A 17,396-nucleotide genomic window follows, 5' to 3' on the forward strand; every position below is an offset into this window, starting at 1 on the left:
CAGATATGTGGCTGTTTTAAAAATTTCAAGATGGCGGACAAAAGTTTTAGTCAACCGATTTTCACCAAATTAAGTTTACGAGGGTTTTTGGGGTTGCTGGTCACGAATCTGAAGTCAGATTTACAAAATTTAAAATGGCGGTTCCAAGATGGCAAACAATTTCAATTGGATGGTGCGCCAGCACCAAATTTAATTGCGGCTAAAACTTTCGTCCGCCATCTTGGAACCGCCATCTTGGAACCACCATCTTGGAATCGCTATTTTGAATTTTGCAAATCTGACCTCGAATTCGTGAGCAGCGACCCTAACGATGCGCGACTAGTTCATGTAGCTCTTCCGCTAGGTTGCTATGACCATGACTACATATCATCCTGCAATCAAAAAGCAGACGTGAATGCTTAAATAGCAACGATATCTCCGCTTATTTGTATCTATTGAGAAATCAATACTTTTAGAACTCAAATAATTACCTATCTTTAATATGGCAGCCTACCCACCAAACGAAATCGTGGACATGATTAAAATATTGGGGGAATGTAGGAATAATTTTTCGAGAGCTGAACGTCTGTATGCTCAACGTTATCCTGATAGACGGCATCCAACTAGGGTAACCATTAAAACCCTTACGCAGAGAGCAAGTGATGGGTCTATGGTTCGCCGATCACGACATCATGAATATGATGTTAATGATAATCGTGTTATAACCATTTTAGCGAAAATTTATCGCGATCGTCATATTAGCACTCGTCAAATTGAAAGAGAAATTAGCATACCTCAGCGAACAGTTGCGAGAATATTAAAGGCGAGAAAATTTCATGCATATCACATTACGTTGACACAACGTTTGAATTTTAATGATTATTTACTTCGTGTAAATTTTTGTGAATGGGCTCTGCAAATGATCCAACAAGATGGAAACTTTTTCCGGTACGTACTCTTTTCGGATGAGGCAACTTTCAGTAGCAATGGAACTTTAAATAGACATAATTGTCACTACTGGTCCGATGAAAATCCCCATTGGTTTCGTTCAATTAATTTTCAAAATCGTTGGTCTTTAATGGTCTGATGTGGCATCGTAAATGGCTATTTAATAGGTCCTTATTTTTTTGAAGAAAACGTTAACGGACAAAACTTTTTGCAGTTTCTTCGAGACGATTTACCGGTACTATTGGAAGATGTTGATTTATTCACCAGAGAACGGATGTGGCTTCAATTGGATGGTGCGCCAGCACATTATTCAAATATTGTAAGAAATTATTTGAATAACCGATACAATGGTAGGTGGATTGGGAGATTGGGCGCAGTCGCGTGGTCTCCTCGTTCGCCAGATCTAACTTCTCCCGATTTTTTCTTGTGGGGAATGCTGAAAAATATTGTCTATAGCGAAAAACCAACAACCAAGGAGAATATGAAGGAACGTATTCGGACTGCTTGTGCCGCAATATCTCAAGAAATTCTTTTGAGAACAGTCACATCATTCAGAAGGCGTATCGATCTATGCATTCAAGAAAATGGACGTAATTTCGAACATTTAATTCGCTAAATAAAGCACCCCGATAGTGAAAGGCAAGGGGATTCACGTAAATAAAGCACCCCGATAGTGAGAGGCAAGGGGACTCACGTAAATAAAGCACCCCAAAGGGAACAAAAAACTACCACGTCCACGCCGTTGTTCCTGGGTAGTGCTAAGAGTAGTAATTTCTATTAATTTCGGCTAAAAATTTCGTCCGCCATCTTGGAACCGCCATTTTGAATTTTGTAAATCTGACTTCAGATTCGTGATCAGCAACTCCAGAAACCCTCGTAAACTTAATTTGGTGAAAATCGGTTGACTAAAACTTTTGTCCGCCATCTTGAAATTTTTAAAACAGCCACATATCTGATGACCTTCAGATGTTCTGACTATTCAGATGACTCACAACTCGGAAACTACTTAACGAACAGAACGTTACAGAACACTGTAGCTTTCAAGCCTCACAACTCGAAAAATACTTAACGAAAATACATTTGTTTATAGTGTTTTGGAAACGTCTCGAGATAAGCTACAAGAATATGCAATAAAAAAATAGGCAGTTCCATTTAACATATTGAAGGTGACCTTCATGTGACCTTTAAGCAACTATTCAAGGTCAACTTATTGACACCATCTTATGTCCCCCTCGAAACCATATAACTTTTATCTGAAACATTTTCTTGTAAAATGCAAGGGAACGGAAATATTTAGGGTGATAGATTCAAATGGCTCACCCTGTATATATATATATATATATATATATATATATATATGTATACAGGGTAATAATTCGAAAACAAATAAAAAATAGCAAAAGATGCAATTAAAAGAAAAGAAATTATAAGAATTATAGACAATATACACATTTAGAAATAAGGGGAATAATAAAAAAAATAAAAATATCGCGTAAAAGTGAAATATAATTATTAAAACAATAAGTTGTAAGAATAAGATAATCACAAAGAGAATATTTAACAGGATATTTTACATCTTTAACACATTATTTTGCATGAACGTAAGTATCTCATAAAATATTAATTTTTCGTCGATCTTGTTTCAAAAATTTGGTATATAAAATATTGAGAAAAATCAAAATTTTTGAAAAAAACTATAGTTTATAAATTTATATATCAATATAGTTAGAAGCAAAATCGTCTCCCAATTATCTCAAGAATCTTCCATTAACAGGTTTACTACTAATTCTGTGATATCCTGTATATATATTCTGCATATGTACAATATAAATTTAAATATTAATTAAAGAATATAGATATACGTATCAACACACGGACATAAGCGCGCGCGTGAGTGTGTGTGTGTGTGTGTGTCTGTACTATTATAAAATTAATATTTAATTATAATCCAAATATATAAAGAATTAATTATCTTATAACTTTACACATTAACTTCATCAACATATTCACAAATTTATTTATAATAAATATTTTGATACGTACAATATAAAATCATTACCTGATTAAAGCAGCGATTATTTCGTCGCACCGAAAATTGTCGAAAACATCGATGATATGAACACGCGGCCAAGAACAACACGTGTGACACGCGTGGCATCGAGCATATCATTCTAAATACAAGCCGCACGATTACGCACCCCTGTCGCGCAGCCTGCGGTCTAATCAGTTTGTGGTCGTGAGAAGATTAACATCTCAGCAACTAACCTCGGTAAGTCATATACATATAAGATTCTGTAAACTATCGTTCTAACATCATCATCGTCTTTAATGAAATGTAGAATCAGTTAATTAGTAGTCAGCAATTAAGTTCGTTTATTATTAATAATTTATTTCGCGAGAACGACTAGCATTAAGCGACGGAACATTGTCATTTTTATGAACTTTTCGGGATCTTTTCGTGAATTTTTGAGATATTCACATCTTATTTATTGGTTCCGTGATTATAATTATGATTTTACATATAGTTTTGCAATAGATATATTTCGAACGTACTTTAATGTTACTCTTGTCGTTCGCGCATAAAAACTTGTTTACGCGCACCGAATCGTTACATCAGGTGTTCGAAATATCCAGATCTTATTTTGTCTATTATACGGTTGAGCGCAAGGGGACGCGATTCGAACAAGTGTTAAAATCCGTACGTGTGTAATTAATTAAGGAGATTTTTAGAATTTCCGGCTCAATCAAATCACGCGCATCTAACAGTCACATGGAACTTTTAACGCCCAACCAAGTAAATTTCAACACCCCATATCCTTGCGCCCGGCCGCGATCACGTGCGCTCATACAATTCGCGAGTGCACAACTGCCGAATTAACTTCTCTTCTTGTCACATTTTGTCATCTTTTAACACTGATTCTATTTTTCAACATATTTTATATATATATATATATAATATTTTCTTTTTTTTAATCTGTTAAATATATTTCATTTTATTATAATTCCAGATGTACTCAAACACCGAAATGGCAGATGTAAGTATTTTATTTTTCATTATAAAATACTATTATTTTTTATTATAAAAAACTATTATAAAACTAATACTCTTTATACATTTCAGATACCAATGCATGAAGCCGACCACGTCGCCGCCGAGCCCGTCGCCGCCGGCCCCGTTGCCGCCGAATACCATAGAGGTTAGTTATATTTTAATTTAATTAAATTTAATCAATATACTCAGCAGAGATGCTCATTAATTAATTACTTTTCAAATTAATTATGACATTTACTTACAACAGATGTAATCAAATGTAATTAAAATTTTTTTAATTGACGATTAATTTTAGAAAGATTAATTAGATTTCGTTACAATGACAATTGATATAAGCTAGATTAATCGAAGATCGCTTAATTAACAATTAATATGATCGAAGTCAATTAAAGATTATTTAATTGACAATTGATATAAACGAAATTAATCGGAGAACGAAAGATTAACAATTAATACAAGCTAATTTAATTAAAAGTTTTTTAATTAACGATTAATATGAGTTAATTTTAATTAGAAGTACTTTAATTGACGATTGAAAAAAACAGATTCAATCGAAGACAATTCAATTGACAATTGATTTGAGCAGAAACAATTAAAAAATATTTAATTGACGATTAAATATAGCAAATTTAATGCGAATCTCTTCCATTAATGATTGACTTAAGAAAATCGATATAATTTCTCTATTTCCATTTATTAACAATGTGTAACGATTAATACAATTTAAATTTTAATCGAAGATGTTTGATTGATGATATTAATATGACTGAATTTAAATAATATATATCTTTTCCTTGGTTCTAGCAAAGTTATTGTACGTAATAGTTACAATATAAATAATAAATAATTTACGTTTTTTAAACCATATTTTTATTCAGAACATTTTCAATTCATTATACATTTTATTATATTTAATTTAATTATATTTAATGTTAATATATATTTCTCGAATTTTTTTTCATTTGTTCTAAAATAATAAATGTATAATATGTTATAATAAAATGTGTTGTACATATATACAATATATATTATAATTCAAAATTATTAATCAAATGTAAACATTGCAGGAAGTTTGGTAATACAACGAAGTGTAACCATACAGTTTCCTTCTGGAGAACATTTCTGCATTCAACTAGGTAACCATTTCACAATGTTTTTACATATTACATTCAAATTGTGTTTATTTATTATAAATAAATTATTAGAGAGAAATATTGAAAAATATTGAATAACATAATTAGAATACGTTGTATATAAATATTTATATAAATGGTCTTGTTTTAAAATTGTATTATTATTTAAATGCTTAGAATGTATATATTTTGTTATTATGTATTTATTTATATATTTATATTTTTTTATATTGAAAAGATTCATTTTTCTTTTTTCTTTTTTTAAATTAATAAATTTTATTAAATATTTGTTTGCCAATTAAACAAAAATGTAATCGTACACCAGCAATTACTTTTTAAAATATTATTTTTCTTGTGTGTGAATAGTTTCATATAATATCTGAATTGCAAATATATATTGTTAATAATAATAGTTTTGTTGCATATCTATTATGCATATAATTTGGAAATAATATAATTTAATAATTAAAAATTGCAAACAGAATAATATATTCACATATTTATATTTATTATATTATATCTGCACATGTATATTAACATTAAATTTAATTAAATTAAATATAATAAAATGTATAATGAATTGAAAATGTTCTGAATAAAAATATGGTTTAAAAAACGTAAATTATTTATTATTTATATTGTAACTATTACGTACACTAACTTTGCTAGAACCAAGGAAAAGATATATATTATTTAAATTCAGTCATTTTAATATTATCAAACATCTTCAATTAAAATTTAAATTGTATTAATCGTTACACATTGTTAATTAATGGAAATAGAGAAATTATATCGATTTTCTTAAGTCAATCATTAATGGAAGAGATTCGCATTAAATTTGCTATATTTAATCGTCAATTAAATATTTTTTAATTGTTTCTGCTCAAATCAATTGTCAATTGAATTGTCTTCGATTGAATCTGTTTTTTTCAATCGTCAATTAAAGTACTTCTAATTAAAATTAACTCATATTAATCGTTAATTAAAAAACTTTTAATTAAATTAGCTTGTATTAATTTTTAATCGATCGTTCTCCGATTAATTTCGTTTATATCAATTGTCAATTAAATAATCTTTAATTGACTTCGATCATATTAATTGTTAATTAAGCGATCTTCGATTAATCTAGCTTATATCAATCGTCATTGTAACGAAATCTAATTAATCTTTCTAAAATTAATCGTCAATTAAAAATATTTTAATTAAATCTGTTCATATCATTTGTTCAATTATAAAAAATTTAATTGATATTTTGCCATCTCTGATACCCAGTAAACACGAAGGAATCATTTACGAAACAATTACATAATAATCTATATATATATATGTTATAGATCGGCGAAACAAAACAATGACGTATCATTTATGTCAATAACGTAATGTATTTGTTATGCAATTTTGGTGTTACTTTGTTATGTAACATTTATGTATTTTGGTTATTATAAATGTGTATACTCTAAAACAGAGCTGTCCACATTTTGCTCTTTTCGGCCGATTTCCGAGATTCACCGCCCAGCGACCCCCACTCGCGCTCGAGGCCTTAGCAACGCGTTGACCGATAGCCGTAACTAAGATGCACGGCGCTCCGTCTCAGGGACGATGCATCTGCAACGCGATGCCGTTCCGTACCCTTTCTTTAACTTTAAATTTAACTAAATATTTTCAATATTTTAAAATCGCGATTTTTTAATTATTATTTTTATTATTAATTATTTATTATATTTTATTTATATATATTTATTTTTAGATTATATTTATATTTATAATAATTGTGGCAATAGATTTCCACGTCACCCATGAGGTACTATTGTTAACGCGTTTTTTTTATAGTGGTTTCCCCTGTAGGCCTAGTCCACTTAAAAAGAAGAATTAAGAAATGAGCAAAAACGATAGAAAAATCAAAAATTAAAATTTTGTGCGACTACGCCGTTCGTACGATTCGATAACAGATGGAACATCTATTTCAATATTTGAAGTACTTATTCGCATCAACGAAGATAATGATGCATCCTTCAAACAAGAGCGTCTGTCGGTTTTTATATATTTCATTTTTGAAAAAGAGCATTCACATAAGTAAGTCGAGCCAAACATAGAAAAAAATCGAAGACCGAAATTTCTAAGCCTCGGATAAGTCGCTACGTCTAAAATTTTAAAAACTTCTATTCCTTTTTCCGGTCGCGTTTTAAGGGAAAGTTCAGATTGTAAATCACAAAGTTCCTGTTGCAATTCTATATTTTGCTCTTCGATTTGCGCAGTAAAAGGATTCTCGAGAAGAATAAGATCATTTCTCAACATTTCAAAATCACTAAACCGTGTATTAAATTGACTAATAAGTGAATCGATTAACTGGAGATGCTTCTGAAAATTGCAACTTTTGCCATGCTCTTCGAAAAGAACTTGACAAGATGGGAAAAAATGTAAATTATCTGTCACTATATGATTTTTAAATAATAATAACTGTCTACAGAAAGAATCAATGGCGCTAACTAATTAAGAAATAACTTGATTCGGTCTTTGAAGCTTCAAATTTAAAATATTTAAATGGTTAGTCAAATCAGTAATAAAAGCGAGCTCACTGAGAAATTCTAAATCTTCTAGAAAAAATTTATATTCGTCGCATTTTGCAACAGATATTTCTTGCAAGAAAAGGAAGATTTCTTTTCTTATTGCAAAAAATTTCTCTAAACATTTTCCGGCACTAAGCCAGCGGACCTCGCAATATAAAGGGAGATCGGTATAAGTTGCGTTATGCTCTTCGAGAAAGTGTTGAAACTTGCGATGGGAAAGAAATTTATGACCACCTTTAATAAAATTAACAATTTGCGTTACCGTTTGCATAGCACTACTAAGTTTAACAGCTTTCCCGCATAACGCTTCTTGATGAATAATACAATGAATCATCGGAAATTTTAAATCTCGCTGTCTGATCTGACCGAGGAATCCATTTTTTGAACCTGTCATCGCTTTGGCACCATCTGTTATTATAGACGAACATTTTGTAAAATCTAAATTAAATTTATTGAGAGTTTTTTCTACAGCTCTGAAGATATCTATACCCATAGTTGTATCATGCAAAGCAACAAAGTCTAAAAGCTCCTCGACACATGAGAAATCGTTTTGGACGATTCGAATAAAAATACTCAACTGGCTCACGTGTCGATTATCGGTGCTTTCATCAAGACACAATGAGAAGTACGAGCAAGTTGCTAACAAAGATTTTAATCTATCTTCAATAGATAATGCAATATTAGTAATTCTACGTCCTACTGTTTGATGGCTAAGCGGAATACTCGTAACTTCGTCAACTGTCAATTTACCGTCATAGGATTTTACTGTCTCAACGAGACAGTTTTTTATAAATTCACCATCACTAAACGATTTGGAATGCTTCGCGATGAGGAACGAAATAGCGTATGATGCAGCCAAAGCTTTTGCATTATTGTTACCGGCGTTAGAAATTAATAAATCAGAAGAATTATCTGCCTGATAAACTAATTTTAAACCTTCAAGAATTTTTAATTTTTCCTCAGACGTATAACTAGAATATTGTCCGGAATGTTTGACTCTATAATGTCTTTCGAGATTGTATCTTTTTACGACAGACGGCTCGTAACCACAGAGAACACAAGTTGTTCGATTGCGAACAAAAACGAAGAAAATATCTTCCCATATTCTATCATACCTCTGTTCGTAGTTCTGCTTACTTCCATCAGCCATCCTTCAAATAATCGATGAAATCTTGAAATTCTGAGCACTCTCTCGAAGGAAGACGTTACGCTGAGACACGCTTTGGAGTAAAGAATTGGTTAAGACAAATAAATAACGGTTAAACAATTGCGTATAATCTGGCCGCGCAGACTTTGCGTGGGATCCGTCTTCCTGCGAGAGAGTGCTCAGAATTTCAAGATTTCATCGATTATTTGAAGGATGGCTGATGGAAGTAAGCAGAACTACGAACAGAGGTATGATAGAATATGGGAAGATATTTTCTTCGTTTTTGTTCGCAATCGAACAACTTGTGTTCTCTGTGGTTACGAGCCGTCTGTCGTAAAAAGATACAATCTCGAAAGACATTATAGAGTCAAACATTCCGGACAATATTCTAGTTATACGTCTGAGGAAAAATTAAAAATTCTTGAAGGTTTAAAATTAGTTTATCAGGCAGATAATTCTTCTGATTTATTAATTTCTAACGCCGGTAACAATAATGCAAAAGCTTTGGCTGCATCATACGCTATTTCGTTCCTCATCGCGAAGCATTCCAAATCGTTTAGTGATGGTGAATTTATAAAAAACTGTCTCGTTGAGACAGTAAAATCCTTTGACGGTAAATTGACAGTTGACGAAGTTACGAGTATTCCGCTTAGCCATCAAACAGTAGGACGTAGAATTACTAATATTGCATTATCTATTGAAGATAGATTAAAATCTTTGTTAGCAACTTGCTCGTACTTCTCATTGTGTCTTGATGAAAGCACCGATAATCGACACGTGAGCCAGTTGAGTATTTTTATTCGAATCGTCCAAAACGATTTCTCATGTGTCGAGGAGCTTTTAGACTTTGTTGCTTTGCATGATACAACTATGGGTATAGATATCTTCAGAGCTGTAGAAAAAACTCTCAATAAATTTAATTTAGATTTTACAAAATGTTCGTCTATAATAACAGATGGTGCCAAAGCGATGACAGGTTCAAAAAATGGATTCCTCGGTCAGATCAGACAGCGAGATTTAAAATTTCCGATGATTCATTGTATTATTCATCAAGAAGCGTTATGCGGGAAAGCTGTTAAACTTAGTAGTGCTATGCAAACGGTAACGCAAATTGTTAATTTTATTAAAGGTGGTCATAAATTTCTTTCCCATCGCAAGTTTCAACACTTTCTCGAAGAGCATAACGCAACTTATACCGATCTCCCTTTATATTGCGAGGTCCGCTGGCTTAGTGCCGGAAAATGTTTAGAGAAATTTTTTGCAATAAGAAAAGAAATCTTCCTTTTCTTGCAAGAAATATCTGTTGCAAAATGCGACGAATATAAATTTTTTCTAGAAGATTTAGAATTTCTCAGTGAGCTCGCTTTTATTACTGATTTGACTAACCATTTAAATATTTTAAATTTGAAGCTTCAAAGACCGAATCAAGTTATTTCTCAATTAGTTAGCGCCATTGATTCTTTCCGTAGACAGTTATTATTATTTAAAAATCATATAGTGACAGATAATTTACATTTTTTCCCATCTTGTCAAGTTCTTTTCGAAGAGCATGGCAAAAGTTGCAATTTTCAGAAGCATCTCCAGTTAATCGATTCACTTATTAGTCAATTTAATACACGGTTTAGTGATTTTGAAATGTTGAGAAATGATCTTATTCTTCTCGAGAATCCTTTTACTGCGCAAATCGAAGAGCAAAATATAGAATTGCAACAGGAACTTTGTGATTTACAATCTGAACTTTCCCTTAAAACGCGACCGGAAAAAAGAATAGAAGTTTTTAAAATTTTAGACGTAGCGACTTATCCGATGCTTAGAAATTTCGGTCTTCGATTTTTTTCTATGTTTGGCTCGACTTACTTATGTGAATGCTCTTTTTCAAAAATGAAATATATAAAAACCGACAGACGCTCTTGTTTGAAGGATGCATCATTATCTTCGTTGATGCGAATAAGTACTTCAAATATTGAAATAGATGTTCCATCTGTTATCGAATCGTACGAACGGCGTAGTCGCACAAAATTTTAATTTTTGATTTTTCTATCGTTTTTGCTCATTTCTTAATTCTTCTTTTTAAGTGGACTAGGCCTACAGGGGAAACCACTATAAAAAAAACGCGTTAACAATAGTACCTCATGGGTGACGTGGAAATCTATTGCCACAATTATTATAAATATAAATATAATCTAAAAATAAACATATATAAATAAAATATAATAAATAATTAATAATAAAAATAATAATTAAAAAATCGCGATTTTAAAATATTGAAAATATTTAGTTAAATTTAAAGTTAAAGAAAGGGTACGGAACGGCATCGCGTTACAGATGCTTCGTCCCTGAGACGGAGCGCCGTGCATCTTAGTTACGGCTATCGGTCAACGCGTTGCTAAGGCCTCGAGCGCGAGTGGGGGTCGCTGGGCGGTGAATCTCGGATATCGGCCGAAAAGAGCAAAATGTGGACAGCTCTGCTCTAAAAGTTTCGTAAATACTACGTAATTTTAATGACATAATTGTAACGTTATGTTAAATATGTAACATTAATATTATTTTGTTAATATCAATGTATATATTCTGTAAAAATTTTATTATAACTATTATATATAATTATAATATTTTGGTTAATATAAATGTGTATACTCTAAAAGTTTCGTAAATACTACGTAATTTTAACGACATAATTGTAACGTTATGTTAAATATGTAACATTAATATTATTTTGTTGATATCAATGCATATATTTTGTAAAAACCTTATTATAACTATTATATATAATTATAATATTTTGGTTAATATAAATGTGTATACTCTAAAAGTTTCGTAAATACTACGTAATTTTAACGACATAATTGTAACGTTATGTTAAATATGTAACATTAATATTATTTTGTTGATATCAATGTATATATTCTGTAAAAACCTTATTATAACTATTATATATAATTATAATATTTTGGTTAATATAAATGTGTATACTCTAAAAGTTTCATAAATACTACGTAATTTTAACGACATAATTGTAACGTTATGTTAAATATGTAACATTAATATTATTTTGTTGATATCAATGTATATATTCTGTAAAAACCTTATTATAACTATTGTAACGGCGTGGCCGTTACTAACGCCTCGCGGGCCGATCACCCGCCCGCCACTTGAGGCTACGGCGCCTAAGGCGCCCCTAAACACAAAAACATAACTGATACACGAGTCACCCTACCCCAGGGGCGCCCCACTACAACCCCCAGAGGCGCCCCACTACGACGCCGGCATTACCCCCACCACAGCCTCGATGTAGAGTGGGGGAACCGCCGGCAGGGTATATAAGCCGGCTCGACGGATGAGCCGGCACCAGTCCTGTTCCGGACCTCCTAGCCAGGCAACGGGCTTCTCGTTGTTACGCCGGGTTTCCCGGTTTCTGGCCTCCTACCTTTAGTATCGGGCAACGGGTTTCTCGTTGTTACGCCGAGTTTCCCGGTTTCCGGTCTCTTCCTGCTACACGCCGGGCAACGGGTTTCTCGTTGTTACGCCGGGTTTCCCGGTTTCCGGTCTCTTCTTGCTACACGCCGGGCAACGGGTTTCTCGTTGTTACGCCGGGTTTCCCGGTTTCCGGTCTCTTCCTGCTACACGCCGGGCAACGGGTTTCTCGTTGTTACGCCGGGTTTCCCGGTTTCCGGTCTCTTCCTGCTACACGCCGGGCAACGGGTTTCTCGTTGTTACGCCGGGTTTCCCGGTTTCCGGTCTCTTCCTGCTACACGCCGGGCAACGGGTTTCTCGTTGTTACGCCGGGTTTCCCGGTTTCCGGTCTCTTCCTGCTACACGCCGGGCAACGGGTTTCTCGTTGTTACGCCGGGTTTCCCGGTTTCCGGTTTCTCCCTGCTATAGGCTATACGCCTCCGTACACCGTATCTCAAAGTTATACCGGGTAATTTGTAAATCTTTTCCGGACACCGCTACAGGCTATACGCCTCCTTATTTTGTTTATACCGAGTAGTCAATAAGTTTCTCTATTTAGGGCTTTATGCCAACAAACATTTCGTTTATACCGAGTAGTCAATAAGTTTCTCTATTTAGGGCTTTATGCCAACAAACATTTCGTTTATACCGAGTAGTCAATAAGTTTCTCTATTTAGGCTTTATGCCAACAATCATTTTGTTTACTTGTTTCTTTTTGAATAAACCAAAGCATTGTTAATAAGGAATAAGCGAGTCTGAATCTCCCCCTTCCTCCCGAATCCTGGAACCGGCGAGCCGATCCGCGGCGTCGGGAAAGGTGAACCGTTACACTATTATATTATATATAATTATAATAACGAAATTGCGATGTCACATTAAATAAAAAAAATATCGCAATTTTGTTATTATACTGTATGTAATGATTATAATAAAGTTTTTACAGAATGTATACATTGATGTCAACAAAATAATGTTACGTATTTAATATAACGTTGCAATTAGTTATTAGAATTATGTAGCATTTACGAAACTTTTAGGATATACACATTTACATTAACCAAAATACATAAATGTTACGTATTTAACATAACGTTACAATTATGTCATTAAAATTACGTAGTATTTACGAAACTTTTAGAGTATATACATTTACATTAACCAAAATACATAAACGTTACGTATTTAACATAACGTTACAATTATGTCATTAAAATTACGTAGTATTTACTAAACTTTTAGAGTATACACATTTACATTAACCATAATACATAAATACATATATAATAAAGTAACGCCAAAATTACATAACAATTTTATGTAACAATTATAGATTTATTACGTTATTGACATAAACGATACGTCACAGTTATGCAATAATTGCTAATTTCTTCTTTAACCATTACGCAGTGTAAGATTCTCTATCTATCTCGCATTCAAATTTCAGTCAGGAAAGTTTAAAGTTGATGAAATTGACGGTAACATCTGTGTTAATATAGAATTAAATTTTCTCATGTTGAGATCATGTCACAAAGAATAATGAGATTATCATAATGATAAGTATCAATTAATTATCAAATTTAATAAACATTTAAATTATATATTGATTAAAAAATAAATATTACATTTACTATCTCATTAACTAATTTTTCATATTTATCTAACTCATTTATTTTTTAATCAATATATAATTGAATTAATTATTAAATTTAATAAACATTTAAATTATATATTGATTAAAAAATAAATATTATTTATAAAGCCACAATCTCCACTTGATTCCTTTCGACCAAAAGAGCCAAACGCGATGTTATTGCGACAATTATGAAGGAAAGAACATTTTGGAAAGAAATTTGAATCCTATGGTTGGGATCTCAAAAAATATTATTTATATTTATATATATAAATAATTAATAATTAATAAATATTTTCTTAAATATTATAATAATGATTAATATATAATATATTTAAATATATTAATAATTAATACTCTATTTCTCTATATATAAATATTTTATTATTTTAATAAATAATTAATTATTAATTAAATAAATGATTTATAATAAATTTATAATAGTTATTAAATATATTCTAATTAATAAAATATTTATATACTTTATATAAATATTAACCTTATATTATTATAACATTTTATTATAACATATACATTTATTATTTTATACCATACCTAGATATACCTAAATATACCATATTATCTAATTACTAAAATAATTTCTTTTTTAATTACAGTTTACAGAGGAAGACGCGCCGGGGTTCGCGTCCAGGAGGAGCGCTTTATGCGCTTCCATTTAAAACTGTCCTCGCCCCATCATTATTGGGGCAACAGGCCGAGGCGAGGCGGAAGAGAAGGCGGACAAGGACGGGGACGGCGAAACGCCGAATAATATTATAATATTATAATATTATAATACTATAACTATATGATAATATACATAAATAAATATACATATATATACATTCTTCATTTTATTTAAATAAAAACCCTATAGATAAAACTTTATAACCCTAACATATTATGAATTGTTAAATAAATCGCAAAACATTATTGATATTATAATTATTTGGTGAATAACATTATTGATAATAATAAGAGAAATAATAGAAAATGGTATTGTGATTGTGATTGAAACAAACATTCTTTCTAAACAGAGTTCGATTATAGTATAAGTTTCTTGATTTAAAATGTGCTATATTTATATTATTTAATTAATTTTTCCTTTAAGTACATCTAACAGCAAAAACTGCATATACGTAGGTATGTATTTAACTCTACTGCCATTACTTGAAACAAATACATTATTCGATATTAACAAATTGGAACTCTGGAATTACGAGTAATTATTTTTCATTGTACAGACTAGGTTTAAATTTTTGAGGACCTTCTTTTGTACATGGCTTGACCTTTTCATTTTTATGATTTTTTGGAGATAGGGTGAGAGAGGACGAATGAGGGTAAGAGAAGACGAGATAGGCGAAAGAGGGTGAAAGAAGACAAAATTGGGTGAAAGAGGGCGAAAGAGGACGAAAGAGGACGAAAGAGAATGAAAGAGGACGAAAGAGGATAAAGAAGGTGAGAGAGAATGAAAGAGAGTGATAGAGGACAAAGGAGAGTGAAAGAGGACGAAAGAGGGTGAGAGAGGTCGAAAGAGGGTGAGAGAGAATGAAAGAGAGTGAGAGAGGACAAAGGAGAGTGAAAGAGGGTGAAAGAGGACGAAAGAGGACGAAAGAGGGTGAAAGAGGGTGAGAGAGGACGAAAGAGGGTGAGGTAGGACGAAAGAGGGTGAGGTAGGACGAAAGAGGGTGAAAGAGGACGAAAGAGGGTGAAAGAGGACGAAAGAGGGTGAGAGGACGAAAGAGGGTGAAAGAGGGTGAAAGAGGACAACAGAGAGTGAGAGGGAATGAAAGAGGGTGAGAAAGAATGAAAGAGGGTGAAAGAGGACGAAAGAGGGTGAAAGAGGGTGAGAGAGAATGAAAGAGGGTGAAAGAGGACGAAAGAGGGTGAAAGAGGGCGAAAGAGGGTGAAAGAGGACAAAAGAGGGTGAAAGAGGACGAAAGAGGGTGAAAGAGAGTGAGAGAGGACGAAAGAGGGTGAGGTAGGACGAAAGAGGGTGAGAGGACGAAAGAGGGTGAAAGAAGGTGAAAGAGGACAACAGAGGGTGAGAGAGGACGAAAGAGGGTGAAAGAGGCGAAAGAGGGTGAGTTAGGGCAAAAGAGGGGTGGAAGTGGGGGTGGGGGTGAGGGTGGGGATGGTGGTGGGGGGCGGTATGTGGGAGGGAAAAGAGTGGGTGGAAGTTAAGGGAGGTGTGAGTGAAAGGTGAGAAGAGATTTATCAGGAGACGCGGTAGTGTCTCCGGCCATGTTCAAACCTTAAAAGACCTTAAAAGACACTACAAGTCTCCTTATCCTGCACCATCAAAGTCCATTTTTTGGGGGTGTAGAACTACTAAAATATAAAAAATTTTGAATTGCACGTAATATAACCTGAAAGGCGGCATCGCCACGAGTAATTTGAGCCAAGAAAAAATAAAATCGGTCAAGCCATGTTCAAACCCTAAAAGACCTTAAAAGACACTACAAGTCTCCTTATCCTGCACCATCAAAGTCCATTTTTTGGGGGTGTAAAACTACTAAAATATAAAAAATTTTGAATAGCACGTAATATAACCTGAAAGGCGGCATCGCCACGAGTAATTTGAGCCAAGAAAAAATAAAATCGGTCAAGCCGTTCTGGAGATACAAAGCGGTCAAAAAGTGACGTTTTTCATGAAAAATGAAGTAACGTCGTCTTCTTCTTCTTCTTCTTTCTTCTTTATCTTCTTTTCTCTGTCCGCGTATAAATCTCTTCTCACCTTTCACTCACACCTCCCTCAACTTCCACCCACCCCTTTCCCTCCCACATCCCGCCCCCACCCCACCCCTACCCCCACCCCAACCCCACTCCCACCCCTCTTTCGCCTCTTTCACCCTCTTTCGTCCTCTCTCACCCTCTTTCGTCCTCTCTCACCCTCTTTCACCCTCTTTCGCCCTCTCTCACCCTCTTTCGTCCTCTTTCACTCTCTTTCATTCTCTCTCACCCTCTTTCACCCTCTTTCATTCCCTCTCACCCCCTTTCGTCCTCTTTCACCCTCTTTCGTCCTCTTTCACCCTCTTTCGTCCTCTTTCACCCTCTTTCGTCCTACCTCACCCTCTTTCGTCCTCTCTCACCCTCTTTCACCCTCTTTCGTCCTCTTTCACCCTCTTTCATTCCCTCTCACCCTCTTTCGTCCTCTTTCACCCTCTTTCATTCTCTCTCACCCTCTTTCGTCCTCTCCTCACCCTCTTTCATTCTCTCTCACCCTGTTTCGTCTTCTTTCACCCTCTTTCATTCCCTCTCACCCTCTTTCGTCCTCTTTCACCCTCTTTCGTCCTCTTTCACTCTCTTTCGTCCTCTCTCACCCTCTTTCATTCTTTCTCACCCTCTTTCGCCCTCTCTCATCCTCTTTCGACATCTTTCACACTCTTTCGTCCTCTCTCACCCTCTTTCGTCCTCTTTCACCCTCTTTCGTTCTCTCTCACCCTCTTTCGACCTCTTTCGTCCTCTTTCACCCTCTTTCGTCCTC

At 33.6% G+C, this 17,396-nt stretch overlaps 1 protein-coding gene and 1 pseudogene across 1 annotated transcript; both read left to right on the forward strand.

Annotated features, from left to right (window-relative positions):
* The first annotated feature begins 481 nt into the window (after positions 1-481).
* On the forward strand, positions 482-1,544 carry LOC146721629 (uncharacterized; annotated as a pseudogene).
* Positions 1,545-2,924: 1,380 nt separating this feature from the next.
* LOC114943556 (uncharacterized) lies at positions 2,925-14,681 on the forward strand. Its single transcript, XM_085486523.1, has 5 exons — positions 2,925-3,196; positions 3,936-3,962; positions 4,049-4,124; positions 5,047-5,115; positions 14,527-14,681. Exons 2-5 carry the CDS (start codon positions 3,936-3,938, stop codon positions 14,679-14,681), a joined length of 327 nt encoding a protein of 108 aa, XP_085342649.1. The 5' UTR covers positions 2,925-3,196.
* Positions 14,682-17,396: the final 2,715 nt, after the last annotated feature.

The sequence above is a fragment of the Nylanderia fulva genome, unplaced genomic scaffold (assembly GCF_048542155.1).
Source record: "Nylanderia fulva isolate GAGA-0341 unplaced genomic scaffold, ASM4854215v1 Scaffold442, whole genome shotgun sequence".
NCBI lineage: Eukaryota > Metazoa > Arthropoda > Insecta > Hymenoptera > Formicidae > Nylanderia > Nylanderia fulva.

What these genes read in the sequence shown, in the direction of transcription:
- LOC114943556 (XM_085486523.1), top strand. Translation starts at nt 3,936, where the DNA reads ATGTACTCAAACACCGAAATGGCAGAT. An exon ending in TGCCGCCGAATACCATAGAG is followed by an intron (nt 4,125 to 5,046) that starts GTTAGTTATATT and finishes TAAACATTGCAG; the next exon opens with GAAGTTTGGTAATACAACGA. An exon ending in ACATTTCTGCATTCAACTAG is followed by an intron (nt 5,116 to 14,526) that starts GTAACCATTTCA and finishes TTTTAATTACAG; the next exon opens with TTTACAGAGGAAGACGCGCC.